The sequence below is a fragment of the Oncorhynchus keta genome, chromosome 30, assembly GCF_023373465.1.
Source record: "Oncorhynchus keta strain PuntledgeMale-10-30-2019 chromosome 30, Oket_V2, whole genome shotgun sequence".
NCBI lineage: Eukaryota > Metazoa > Chordata > Actinopteri > Salmoniformes > Salmonidae > Oncorhynchus > Oncorhynchus keta.
Window position 1 is genome coordinate 41,810,858 of NC_068450.1, and position 12,641 is coordinate 41,823,498.

The 12,641-nt window shown below is 42.6% G+C and overlaps 1 protein-coding gene across 1 annotated transcript in view; it reads left to right on the forward strand.

The window, feature by feature from the left end:
• The window catches only part of LOC118363612 (GPI ethanolamine phosphate transferase 2-like), a 134,943-nt gene that overhangs the window by 57,491 nt on the left and 64,811 nt on the right, over window positions 1–12,641 (forward strand). The window contains exons 7-8 of the mRNA XM_035744668.2: window positions 2,869–3,086; window positions 11,067–11,342. Of these exons, the coding sequence (XP_035600561.1) occupies window positions 2,869–3,086; window positions 11,067–11,342 (494 nt within the window). The remainder of the gene's footprint in view (window positions 1–2,868; window positions 3,087–11,066; window positions 11,343–12,641) is intronic.

Genomic DNA, 12,641 nt, shown 5'->3' on the forward strand with positions numbered 1-12,641 from the left:
ACTTAGCCAAACTTTGCGAGGCGAATCCAAGAGTGTGCTCGCATACTACTTTAATAGAAAATAGTACTGTTTGTTCATATTGTCCTCAAAATAGTCTGAATTAATCTAAGATAACTCAAGAAATCCGTAATTAAATGTGTTGTTTTTCTGAGGATATTTTAGTCGCACAATTTTACATCTAACTAAGATGCATCTAACTTTGGTGCAGTATTTCTCAAGTGAACAAATGTGCATGAAAACCATTTGTCTGTTGTTGATTAACAAACACTTCAATGAAGAATCCCATTGAAGAAAACACTCTTTACTTACTTTGAAATGTTCATATTTTTAAATATTCATTTGGATTCTTACCGCACCTAATACTCTCAGAGAATCTCTGTACTCTGTGCACCCGACTGGAACACAGGAGCTGGAAACTAAACATTTTGATGAGGAGGTGAAACAACCACAATCCAGGGCCAAATTCAATAAACTCAATTCAATAAACTCAACCATACTTTATTCTTACTCTGAGGAGATGAAAGTGCTCAACAAAACCAGCCCTTACAGTGCGATTCAAGAAGTACACTCCCACATGTTAGGCCTAGTTCAAACATGCTTTCTTCCTGAAGGGAAATAGTGTTACTTTAAAATAGTTACAGGCCAGTTTATATAACCTGTACTTCTTATTGCAATACAGCGCTTTTCCCATCAAATTTCTTTCCTCTCCAACCGTCTGTCTCACTGGCGGTTGGTATTAGATTGATTGAGCTGATTTATTTGTTTCTCTGGAGTTGAGGAGGTACAGAGGTACAATTATTATTATTATTTTTTTAAATATTTTTTTTTTAGGGAAACAGGAGGGCACCAGAGGTTTGTGTTCTTGCTGACGTGGCTAATTTCTGTGTTAAGTGCCGTAGCATCCCCTTCTCCTTAAAACTTGGCCAGCCACCTCAGTGGGAAGAGAAAAATAACACTGATGGTTGCATGACTCAGCAATATGACAGTGGATTATTGAAGAAGTCCTCGACTTGTTGGAATTATTTGTACTACAAGTGAAGTACCGCCCTCAGCCTCTTTGACAACTCCCACTTCTTTTGATATCTGTTTTTCAAATGATTAGATACTTTTTTGTGTGGATTCAGCTAAAGTGAAACCATTGTTTCATTAAAATATGCTGTAATAAATTTAGCATTTCACAAAATTAGGATAACAGAATAATTAAATGATGAATAGCGAGCGTTATCAATTATGGCTGTGACGATAACAGTATCTCAATACTTTTTCCATGGCAAAAATGAAAACACAAAGCAGACCAGTAATAATCGTATTAGGAGACGATGGGGAGGTGACAAAAAACCTTGTCTATGCCAGGCCAGGGCATTCATCTCTCCTAACCCATGATCAATTAATTAAATTACAGTTTCATTATGAATGGATAGCGTGTCATTTTCTCTTATGTTTGAGGAATTTGTCACCTGAGAAATCCAAGCAGGACATAGGGTGGATCCTGTGTGTAGTATACAGTAACTGAATGAGTAAATTAATTAGTTCTTATTGTTTCTGTAATCGGCGTTTAGCAGTATAATTGGGTACATTAGCTGCAGTGTAAGTGTCTGTTGAAGTGGCAGCTGTTGTAAGATGGGGATACAATTGTAGAGTTTTGGCAGTACAGCTAGTAAATAATTAATAGAGACATATACTGTATATGATCTACTTTTTAGAGCTAGTCTCCTCAAAATATGTCATATTTATAGGCTGTATGTCTGTCAACCAACAATGGGTCGCATTCATCAACCTGAATTACTTTGTTACTTTTTCGTGTCCATCACTGATGAAAGTGTAATGACAGTTCACATTAGAGTAGACAGCCCATGTCTCTCACTCTCATTTACACTGTCTTTTTAATATCTTTGATTTGCTAATAATTCCAGGCATCTTGTGGATACCTAAAAAGGTCATCCTCTGACCAATCCCACTTTCACTTTCACTCTGACCAAGGACCGTTTGTATTGTTTGATTCATGCCTATGGCTGAAGACTCGTATATTTCCACCTCCGTTCCTGTGTCTAACATCATCACAATCTCCGTTTATCATAGTTATGCTCATATGATTCAGATAGAGGCGCCAGCAAACGATGGGTATGAGTCGAGTTGTATGCGTTCTAGAACAGTTGGACAAAGCCAAAGCGAAGGGTTGTTTTATTATACTCTACGTTTGAATGTTATTGTTCCCAAAATTAGAGCTGTGATGGTCCTGGAATTTTGGAATGGTCGTGGTGGTTATTTTATTTTCATGACGGTCTCCATCCATAATCGTTGGCTACATGATTATACAATTACCATGCCAGCCCTACCCAAAATGCTATTTTGGAAGGTTATTAAAATGCTTGAATGAAATTAATACAGAAAAGTTAACAATGTTGAATGGATTTTTTTTCATATCCTGGCTACGAGTTGGCAATGTTAAGTGAATTACGAGCGGACTAATGGAGCTATAAATCTGCATATAAATTATATGGAGTGAACGTGCTGTTGGTTGGTTATCGATTATACTTTTCTCCAAGTCTCCGGCGCAAATTATTGAGCACGTTTCGCTAATTAAACGGGTGTAAATCATCGTTTCTTACTAACACAGGAGTAACTATTAGTATATTATTGTGTTATTGCCGCTGTACAACATATACAACACATTCTTGAAAGGTGCCTCTGTTAGTTATTGTGTGTCTACCTTCGCAACTACTACCACGACTAGTAGTAGTTCGTTTATTGTTCATGTAAAATTGATTGACATCCGATATCACTCACACTTTGGCATAACACCTTCCTTTCCTCGCCCTCCTCCTCTCATAATTGTCTCCCTTCCTCCCTCCTCTCTCTCGCCCACAGAGGAGGGCTACGAGCAGTTCCGCGTGGCGGAGAAGTCCCATGGTAACTGGTTGAAGCTGGTGGTGGAGGGCAACACGTCAGAGGTGCTGAACAACATGGGGAAGAAGGTGCTCAAGCAGTACCTGGAGGCCCTCAGGGTCATGAGCGCAGCCCTCAGCAAGCAGATGGGCAAATATGACATGTATTCCATGGTGGTGGGCGTGGTCCTCGTCTTCCAGGTGGGTAGTGGGGTGTTGCCCCCCTCAGACGCTTGTGTCAGTTTGGGATTTTCCCCACGAATGGTTAAGGTTAGGATTGGGGGGAACCTGATCCTACAGTGCCTTGCGAAAGTATTCGGCCCCCTTGAACTTTGCGACCTTTTGCCACATTTCAGGCTTCAAACATAAAGATATAAAACTGTATTTTTTTGTGAAGAATCAACAACAAGTGGGACACAATCATGAAGTGGAACAACATTTATTGGATATTTCAAACTTTTTTAACAAATCAAAAACTGAAAAATTGGGCGTGCAAAATTATTCAGCCCCTTTACTTTCAGTGCAGCAAACTCTCTCCAGAAGTTCAGTGAGGATCTCTGAATGATCCAATGTTGACCTAAATGACTAATGATGATAAATACAATCCACCTGTGTGTAATCAAGTCTCCGTATAAATGCACCTGCACTGTGATAGTCTCAGAGGTCCGTTAAAAGCGCAGAGAGCATCATGAAGAGCAAGGAACACACCAGGCAGGTCCGAGATACTGTTGTGAAGAAGTTTAAAGCCGGATTTGGATACAAAAAGATTTCCCAAGCTTTAAACATCCCAAGGAGCACTGTGCAAGCGATAATATTGAAATGGAAGGAGTATCAGACCACTGCAAATCTACCAAGACCTGGCCGTCCCTCTAAACTTTCAGCTCATACAAGGAGAAGATTGATCAGAGATGCAGCCAAGAGGCCCATGATCACTCTGGTTGAACTGCAGATATCTACAGCTGAGGTGGGAGACTCTGTCTATAGGACAACAATCAGTCGTATATTGCACAAATCTGGCCTTTATGGAAGAGTGGCAAGAAGAAAGCCATTTCTTAAAGATATCCATAAAAAGTGTCGTTTAAAGTTTGCCACAAGCCACCTGGGAGACACACCAAACATGTGGAAGAAGGTGCTCTGGTCAGATGAAACCAAAATTGAACTTTTTGGCAACAATGCAAAACGTTGTTTGGCGTAAAAGCAACACAGCTCATCAAACATGGTGGTGGCAGCATCATGGTTTGGGCCTGCTTTTCTTCAGCAGGGACAGGGAAGTTGGTTAAAATTGATGGGAAGATGGATGGAGCCAAATACAGGACCATTCTGGAAGAAAACCTGATGGAGTCTGCAAAAGACCTGAGACTGGGACGGAGATTTGTCTTCCAACAAGACAATGATCCAAAACATAAAGCAAAATCTACAATGGAATGGTTAAACAATAAACATATCCAGGTGTTAGAATGGCCAAATCAAAGTCCAGACCTGAATCCAATCGAGAATCTATGGAAAGAACTGAAAACTGCTGTTCACAAATGCTCTCCATCGAACCTCACTGAGCTCGAGCTATTGGGAAAAAATGTCAGTCTCTCGATGTGCAAAACTGATAGAGAAATACCCCAAGCGACTTACAGCTGTAATCACAGCAAAAGGTGGCGCTACAAAGTATTAACTTAAGGGGGCTGAATAATTTTGCACGCCCAATTTTTCAGTTTTTGATTTGTTAAAAAAGTTTGAAATATCCAATAAATGTCATTCCACTTCATGATTGTGTCCCACTTGTTGTTGATTCTTCACAAAAAAATACAGTTTTATATCTTTATGTTTGAAGCCTGAAATGTGGCAAAAGTTCGCAAAGTTCAAGGGGGCCGAATACTTTCCCAAGGCACTGTAGGTCTGTACCTAGGGGAACTTCACCCCATAGCTGGGATTGAGGGACAGGAAGTTACATGATGATGGTGATAGTGGTGATGATGTACTCGGTAATATCTTGTGTGTATATACATATTTATATACAGTGAGGCAAAAAAGTATTTAGTCAGCCACCAATTGTGCAAGTTCTCCCACTTAAAAAGATGACAGAGGCCTGTCATTTTCATCATAGGTTCACTTCAGCTATGACAGACAAAATGAGGGGGAAAAAATCCAGAAAATCACATTGCAGCGTAGCCTAGAGGTTAGAGCGTTGGACTAGTAACCGAAAGGTTGCAAGTTCAAATCCCGAGCTGACAAGGTACAAATCTGTCGTTCTGCCCCTGAACAGGCAGTTAACCGACTGTTCCTAGGCCGTCATTGAAAATAAGAATTTGTTCTTAACTGACTTGCCTAGTTAAATAAAGGTTAAACAATTTTTTGCAAATAATTGTATATATTGTATATTATATACACATACATACACATGTACTTTGCATGCAACCCATAATAAAACTATGCAAAGTCTATTAAAATATTATCTGACTCCATAAAGACAATTTAGCAATGTGCAAGTGGGACTGTTGTTAGTTACAGGAATAGGCTATCAAGAAATGTCTGAGAATTGAATGATCAATGGTAGTAGATTTAAATTGCAAACTGAATCAATTCACATACAAGGCTAAACCACAAATTTCAAGTTATTACTGGCATTATTCTAGGCATGATCAAAGAGGGAGAGAGAGAGAGAGAAGTCAAGGTCCTAAAGACCATGCCACAAAAGGTCCATGGGGAGGAGCTAGAGAGAGAGGCAGTGTAGGTTCCTCACCAAAGCAGGACATGAGCAAAAGAGAGAGAGACAAGTCATCTAAGATCAATGTATAACCATATGACCTGTTTGAATTCAAAATCTGAGTTGTTGACCAATAGCAGACTCTAAAAGTTCACTTCCAATCAGATATCAGACGTATAGAATGTTATCACAACAGCACCACTGCTTCCCAGAGATGTGACAGAATGGGGGTTGTGGAGTGCATCACAGATCATTCAGCGTAACTGAGAAACACAATTGAGTACTTGAATACGCTGTCGTCATAGACATGTCAGGGGCTGCCACTACATGCTGATCAGAACACTTGTATACATTATACCAAAAGTGTTATGTACAGTACATATGCATGCCAGTGCATGGTATGCGTATGACCATGGTGGGATATTGCTGATGGTTTTCATGTTGAATGGTATTAGCCTAAATGAGCACTTTGCGTTGTAAACTGGTGTCATATGGTATGTATCACACACAACCCACATCCAAATATTTGCTTTTTAAGATGCCAATTCTGCTGCTGAAGTGATCCAATATCTAGGCATATTCATAGAACACAATATATTTTAATGAACAGTTTTAATTTTGATTTAAGGCTTGACTTAATCCCGTGGTTTACCTTTACAGAGAGTGTTGATATAGCCTTCAATTAATAAAATGGCCTCGAGCTAGCGTGGGAATAACTATAGAGTTGGAACAGAACTTCCCCACAGTTCTGATTGGATAACAGATAATTCTGTTTCCTCTGTCTGTGATAATTTTAGATGATGCCTTGATCTTTATCGTCGCTACTTCTCAACATTGCTGCTACCAAACACTTGGACAAAGGGTCTCTAATGAAGTGAGGTGTGTGTGCGCGTGCGTGCCATATTGTTTGATTAACAGGTTCAAATCGAATCAAATGAAATGTTTTCGTCACGTGTTTCGTAAACAACAGACTAAAAGTGAAATGACTTACCCACGGGCTCTTCCCAACGATGCATCGAGAATGAAAATAGAGAAATTATTGAAAAGGGATAACACGTCATAATAAATATATTGTGAATAACGATTGCTATATAATGTTACATGGGATACCAGTACCTATTTGATGTGCAGGGGTACAAGGTAATGGATTTAGATATGTACATAACTATAAATAAAGTGACTAGGCAACAGGATAGATGATAAACAGTAGCAGCGCCGTATGTGAAAATAGGTCCCAAAAAAGTGCAAAAAGGGGTCAATGCTGTCACGCCTTGGTCTTAGTATTTTGTGTTTTCTTTAATTATTTGTTCAGGCCAGGGTGTGACATGGGGTTATTGTATTGTCGTATTGGGGTTTTTGTAGGCATTGGGATTGTGGTTGATTAGGGGTGTGTCTAGTATAGGCTTGGCTGCCTGAGGCAGTTCTCAATCAGAGTCAGGTGATTCTTGTTGTCTCTGATGTGGAACCGTATTTAGGTAGCCTGGGTTTCACTTTCTATTTCGTGGGTGATTGTTCCAGTCTCTGTGTAGTTTCACCAGATAGGCTGTAATAGGTTTCACGTTCCGTTTGTTGTTTTTGTATTTATTAGTTATTTCATGTATCGTTCTGTTTTTCTTCATTAAAGACATGAGTAACCACCACGCTGCATTTCGGTCCGACTCTCTTTCAACAAACGAAGAACGCCGTTACAGAATCACCCACCACACACGGACCGAGTGGCGTGGTAACAGGCAGCGACAGCATGAGCAGCGAAAGGAGGATGAATTATTCGGAGAATGGACATGGGAAGACGTGTTGGATGGCAAAGGTTGTTACACTTGGGAGGAGATACTGGCCGGAAGAGATCGCCTCCCATGGGAACAGGTAGAGGCACTTAGGAGAGCAGAGGCAGCAGGAGATAGGAGCCGACGATACGAGGGAACACGGTTGGCAAGGAAGCCCGAAAAGCAGCCCCAAAAAATTATTGGGGGGGGGGCTTACAGGGAGTATGGCTTTGCCAGGTAGGAGACCTGCGCATACTCCCTGTGCTTACCGGGGGGCTAGAGAGACGGGGCAGGCACCGTGTTATGCTATGGAGCGCACAGTGTTTCCGGTGCGGGTGCATAGCCCGGTGCGGTTCATACCAGCCCTTCGTATTGGCCGGGCTAGAGTGGGCATTGAGCCAGGTAAGGTTGGGCAGGGTCGGTGCTCAAGAGCTCCAGTGCGCCTGCACGGTCCGGTCTATCCAGAGCCAATTCTCCTTGTTTATCGTGAGGAGCCAAGGAGGAGACCAGAACCAGAGCCGGTGTTAGAGGTGAGCGAAGCAGAGACTGTGAAGGAGTTAATGGGGAAAGTGGAGGAGAGAGTAATGAGGGAGTTGCTAGTATGGTGCTATAGGTACGATATTCGTCCGACGGAGCGTGTCGTGGATTTAATGGCACCTGGGTCAGCGCTCCATACTCGTCCTGAGGTGCGTGTTAGTCGGCTGGTGAGAAATGTGCCAGCCTCACGCACTAGGCCTCCTGTGTACCTACCTAGCCTGTGTACCCAGTCCTGCTCTCAGGCTCACCAGTACACCTTCACGGTCCAGTCCATCCTGTGCCACCTTCACACCCCAGTCCTCCGGTAGCAGCTCCCCGCACCAGGCTTCCTGTGCGTGTCCTCGATCCTGTAGCACCAGTTCCAGCACCACGCACCAGGCCGTTCACCTGTTCAGCACTATCAGAGCCTTCCTCCTCTACAGCGCTGCCGGAGCCTCCTGCCTGTTCGAAGCAGCCAGAGCTGTCAGTCTGCATGAAGCAGCCAGAGCTGTCAGTCTGCAAAGAGCTGCCATTCTGCAAGGAGCTGTCAGTCTGCAAGGAGCTGCCAGTCTGCAGGGTGCTGTCAGCCTGCATGGAGCAGTCAGAGCTGTCAGTCTGTACGAAGCAGCCAGAGCTGTCAGTCTGCATAAAGCAGCCAGAGCTGTCAGTCTGCATAAAGCAGCCAGAGCTGTCAGTCTGTATGAAGCAGTCAGAGCTGTCAGCCTGCATGGAGCAGTCAGAGCTGTCAGTCTGCAAGGAGCTGTCAGTCTGCAAGGAGCTGTCAGCCTGCATGGAGCAGCCAGAGCTGTCAGTCTGCAAGGAGCTGTCAGTCTGCAAGGAGCTGTCAGTCTGCAAGGAGCTGCCAGTCTGCATAGAGCAGCTAGATCCGCCAGTCAGCCATGATCTTCTAGATCTGCCAGGCAACCAGATTCTTCCAGATCTGCCAGTCAACCAGTCTCTTCCAGATCTGCCAGTCAACCAGAATCTTCAATCTTTGTAATGCAACTTTAGTTATTAGTACACGTTAATAAGCGATAAAATTCATCAGGAGGCGATGTCAATTCTATAGGTGTCTGTTTCGAAAAAATGTCTTGGAGAGAGCTCGACCAAAACATCCGGTCGGAGACCGGAGGGAATCGATTCCCTTGATTCGGTTAGACCAAGAATCAATTGCGAATCAAATGACAAGACTCTAGACAACGTGTGGAAGCTGTAGGCACTGCAACCTCGGCCTCATTTAATTCGATTCACTTTGAACAATTCCTTGAAGTCGCGGATGGATATTTATTTCCATTTTCAGTGATCAGATATTCCTGCACTTTTCGATGAAACGCACGTTCTGTTATAGTCACAGCCGTGATTTAACCAGTTTTATAAACGTCTGAGTGTTTTCTATCCACACATACTAATCATATGCATATACTATATTCCTGGCCTGAGTAGCAGGGTGCTAAAATGTTGCGCGATTTTTAACAGAATGTTCGAAAAAGTAGAGGGTCGACTTAACAGGTTAAAGACATGAGTAACCACCACGCTGCATTTCGGTCCGACTCTCTTTCAACAAACGAAGAACGCCGTTACAAATGCAGATAGTCCGGGTAGCTATTTGGTTCACTATATAACTAACTATTCATCAGTCTTATGTCTTGGGAGTAGAAGCTGTTCAGGGTCCTGTCGGTTCCAGATTTGGTGCATCGGTAGCAAGTTAAATGGTGTAGCGATGCTTTAAAGGTCAACACATCTTTATACTGCTCTTTGTTGAGCAAGCATTTCTCCAGGTAAACTTTTTCTGGGGGGGGGGCTCTCCTTAACAATACAACTTTCCAACTTTCCTGGGCTTTTACGACAAAAATCTTCCATGAGAACAATATTGGATGAGGCAATTCCCATGCGTTCCCTTCAAAACAGAGACAAATCTGCTGTGCTCTCATGTTGACTGTTCAGTCACACCTTACGTTCATTTGAATATGTTTCATCTTGGAGAAGAGGCTTTAATATGCAAACAGGCAATTTGCCGGTAAAAGCGGAAAACAATCATAAGAAAATCACAGAACGTGTTGGCATTTACTCACTTAAGTTATTTGTGTAAGGGTTTGACTTAACTTTGTAGAATATACTGTATGTTTTAACGTCCTGGGTTTAGAAGATTGCCTCCACTTTTAGAATTTGCTCAGCAACAGTAAATACTGTACGCACAATAAATAAGATATGAACGACAACGGTTTAACCTATAGAAATGCTTACCATTTATTCCAGTTTGTACTCAAATTTCAGTTTCCATTGAGTTCACTGGGTTTGTTGTCATGCTCGCACTTTAAGACCGTTTCACTACAAGTTATTTATTTATTTATTTATTTTCAGAAATCAAACTGCTAATTGCAGCACGACATAGAACGCTCTGCATAGACTCCCCAGCGAGTATTATTGGGAGCAGTTGGGAAAGTTGACAAAAAAATATCCCAAACCCTGAATAGAAACTAAGTGTCCCTCGAGAGGTGACTGCCTTCTATCAGAGAGAGAGCTGAGAGAGAGAGAGAGAGGAAGAGAAAGAGAGAGAGAGAGAGAAAGAGAGAGAAAAGAGGCTGTTTCCAAAGTGAAAAAGTTGGACTTGTCAGCAGTTTGTCCCAGTCGATACTCAAGGACAAGGCAACTAGTCTACTCTCCACTGCACGGTCCCTGATAGATTTTGTCCGTAGAGAGAAAGGGAAGAGAAAGGGATTTACGTAGCAAAGGACCTGGAACTCTCGTCTCTTGTGTTCCATGTACTTGTTTACTTTGAAAAGAAAGAGCTTCCATATTTGCTTCCAAGATGGCACATTGAAAGGTTCCAGGTGAAAGACTTCAGTCAAGCCAAACTCCAAAATGCAAATATAGGGAAGCACACAAATGATGCTTTTGCTTTGACTCAATCCAAGCCACATCAACCACAGACTGACAAATGTCTGCACTCTGTTCACACATTGACTCCAGTGTTACCTCGTAGTTTGCTCATCTATCCAGCCATCTCTCTATATCTTCTGTTCCCTTTACTGTATGACTCATTGACCTCATGCGACAGTTGCAAAGACTTGTAGCTATAAAAGTGAGCTTGGTCTGTCCGGTGTTTTTGCATTATGTATGTGCGCATTTGCACACCCTTGTGAGTCTGTTTTTGCTTACATCCATGACTGGACTGAGTGTGTGCGTTCCTCTTTCTCTCTCCAGTTCCTTCTCCTCCTGCTGCTGGCCATGCCCGAGGCACTGAGCGGCGCGTCAGAGGTGGATCTCCCTGTGTCCTCGGCTCTGCTTTCGCTGCCCTTCTACCTGCTGTGCCTGCTCCTCTTCTCCGTGCACATGCTGGTGTGCACGTCGGCTGAGAGTGTCTGCTACTTCTGCAGCCTCCCCTGGGGCCTGGTGTTCGGGGCAGTGGCCCTCTCCTCTGCCCTGCTCTGCATTCTGGTATCCATGGCAGCCAGGAAGGGAGCAAAGCCCCCTGGTAAGGTGAGTACATTGTCCCGAGAGCCATCTCCAATGAGACATTAGTAGCTCTTTTGTCTTCTAAAGACTGGTCAAATGTTACGCTCAACCTGGTAATTAATGGTTGTTTTCAGACCACAAATGTCTGAAGACATTTGACACTGACCTTAGTTCTCTCCATCTCTTGAAGAATTAGGCTAGTGCATTTTCTTCTCTGACCCTCCCTGACCACAGTAGCCTATTCCCTTTCATTGACATTATACAGACCTGCTCAAATTTGTTGGTACACTTACAGCTCATTGAAATAATGCTTCATTCCTCCTGAGAAGTGATGAAATTGAAAACTATTTTATCATGTATACTTGCATGCCTTTGGTATGTCAAAGAATAAAGCAAAGAAGCTGTGGAAAGAGATGAATTATTGCTTATTCTACAAAGATATTCTAAAATGGCCTGGACACACATGTTGGTACCCCTTAGAAAAGATAAGAAATGATTTGATTATAGTGATATTTCAAACTAATTGAATTAGTATCACACATGTCTCCAATCTTCATCATCATTGTCATTCAGCCTATTTAAATGGAGTAAAGTAGTCACTGAGCTGTATGGTATCATTGTGGTCACCACACTGAATGTGGACCAGAGTAAAGTAGTCACTGAGCTGTATGGTGTCATTGTGTGCACCACACTGAACATGGACCAGAGTAAAGTAGTCACTGAGCTGTTTGGTATCATTGTGAGCACCACACTGAACATGGACCAGAGTAAAGTTGTCACTGAGCTGTATGGTATCATTGTGAGCACCACACTGAACATGGACCAGAATAAAGTAGTCACTGAGCTGTTTGGTATCATTGTGAGCACCACACTGAACATGGACCAGAGTAAAGTTGTCACTGAGCTGTATGGTATCATTGTGAGCACCACACTGAACATGGACCAGAATAAAGTAGTCACTGATCTGTATGGTATCATTGTGTGCACCACGCTGAACATGGACCAGAATAAAGTAGTCACTGAGCTGTTTGGTATCATTGTGTGCACCACACTGAACATGGACCAGAGTAAAGTAGTCACTGAGCTGTATGGTATCATTGTGTGCACCACACTGAACATGGACCAGAATAAAGTAGTCACTGAGCTGTATGGTATCATTGTGTGCACCACACTGAACATGGACCAGAGTAAAGTAGTCACTGAGCTGTATGGTATCATTGTGTGCACCACACTGAACATGGACCAGAATAAAGTAGTCACTGAGCTGTTTGGTATCATTGTGAGCACCACACTGAACATGGACCAGAGAAAGCAAAGGAGACA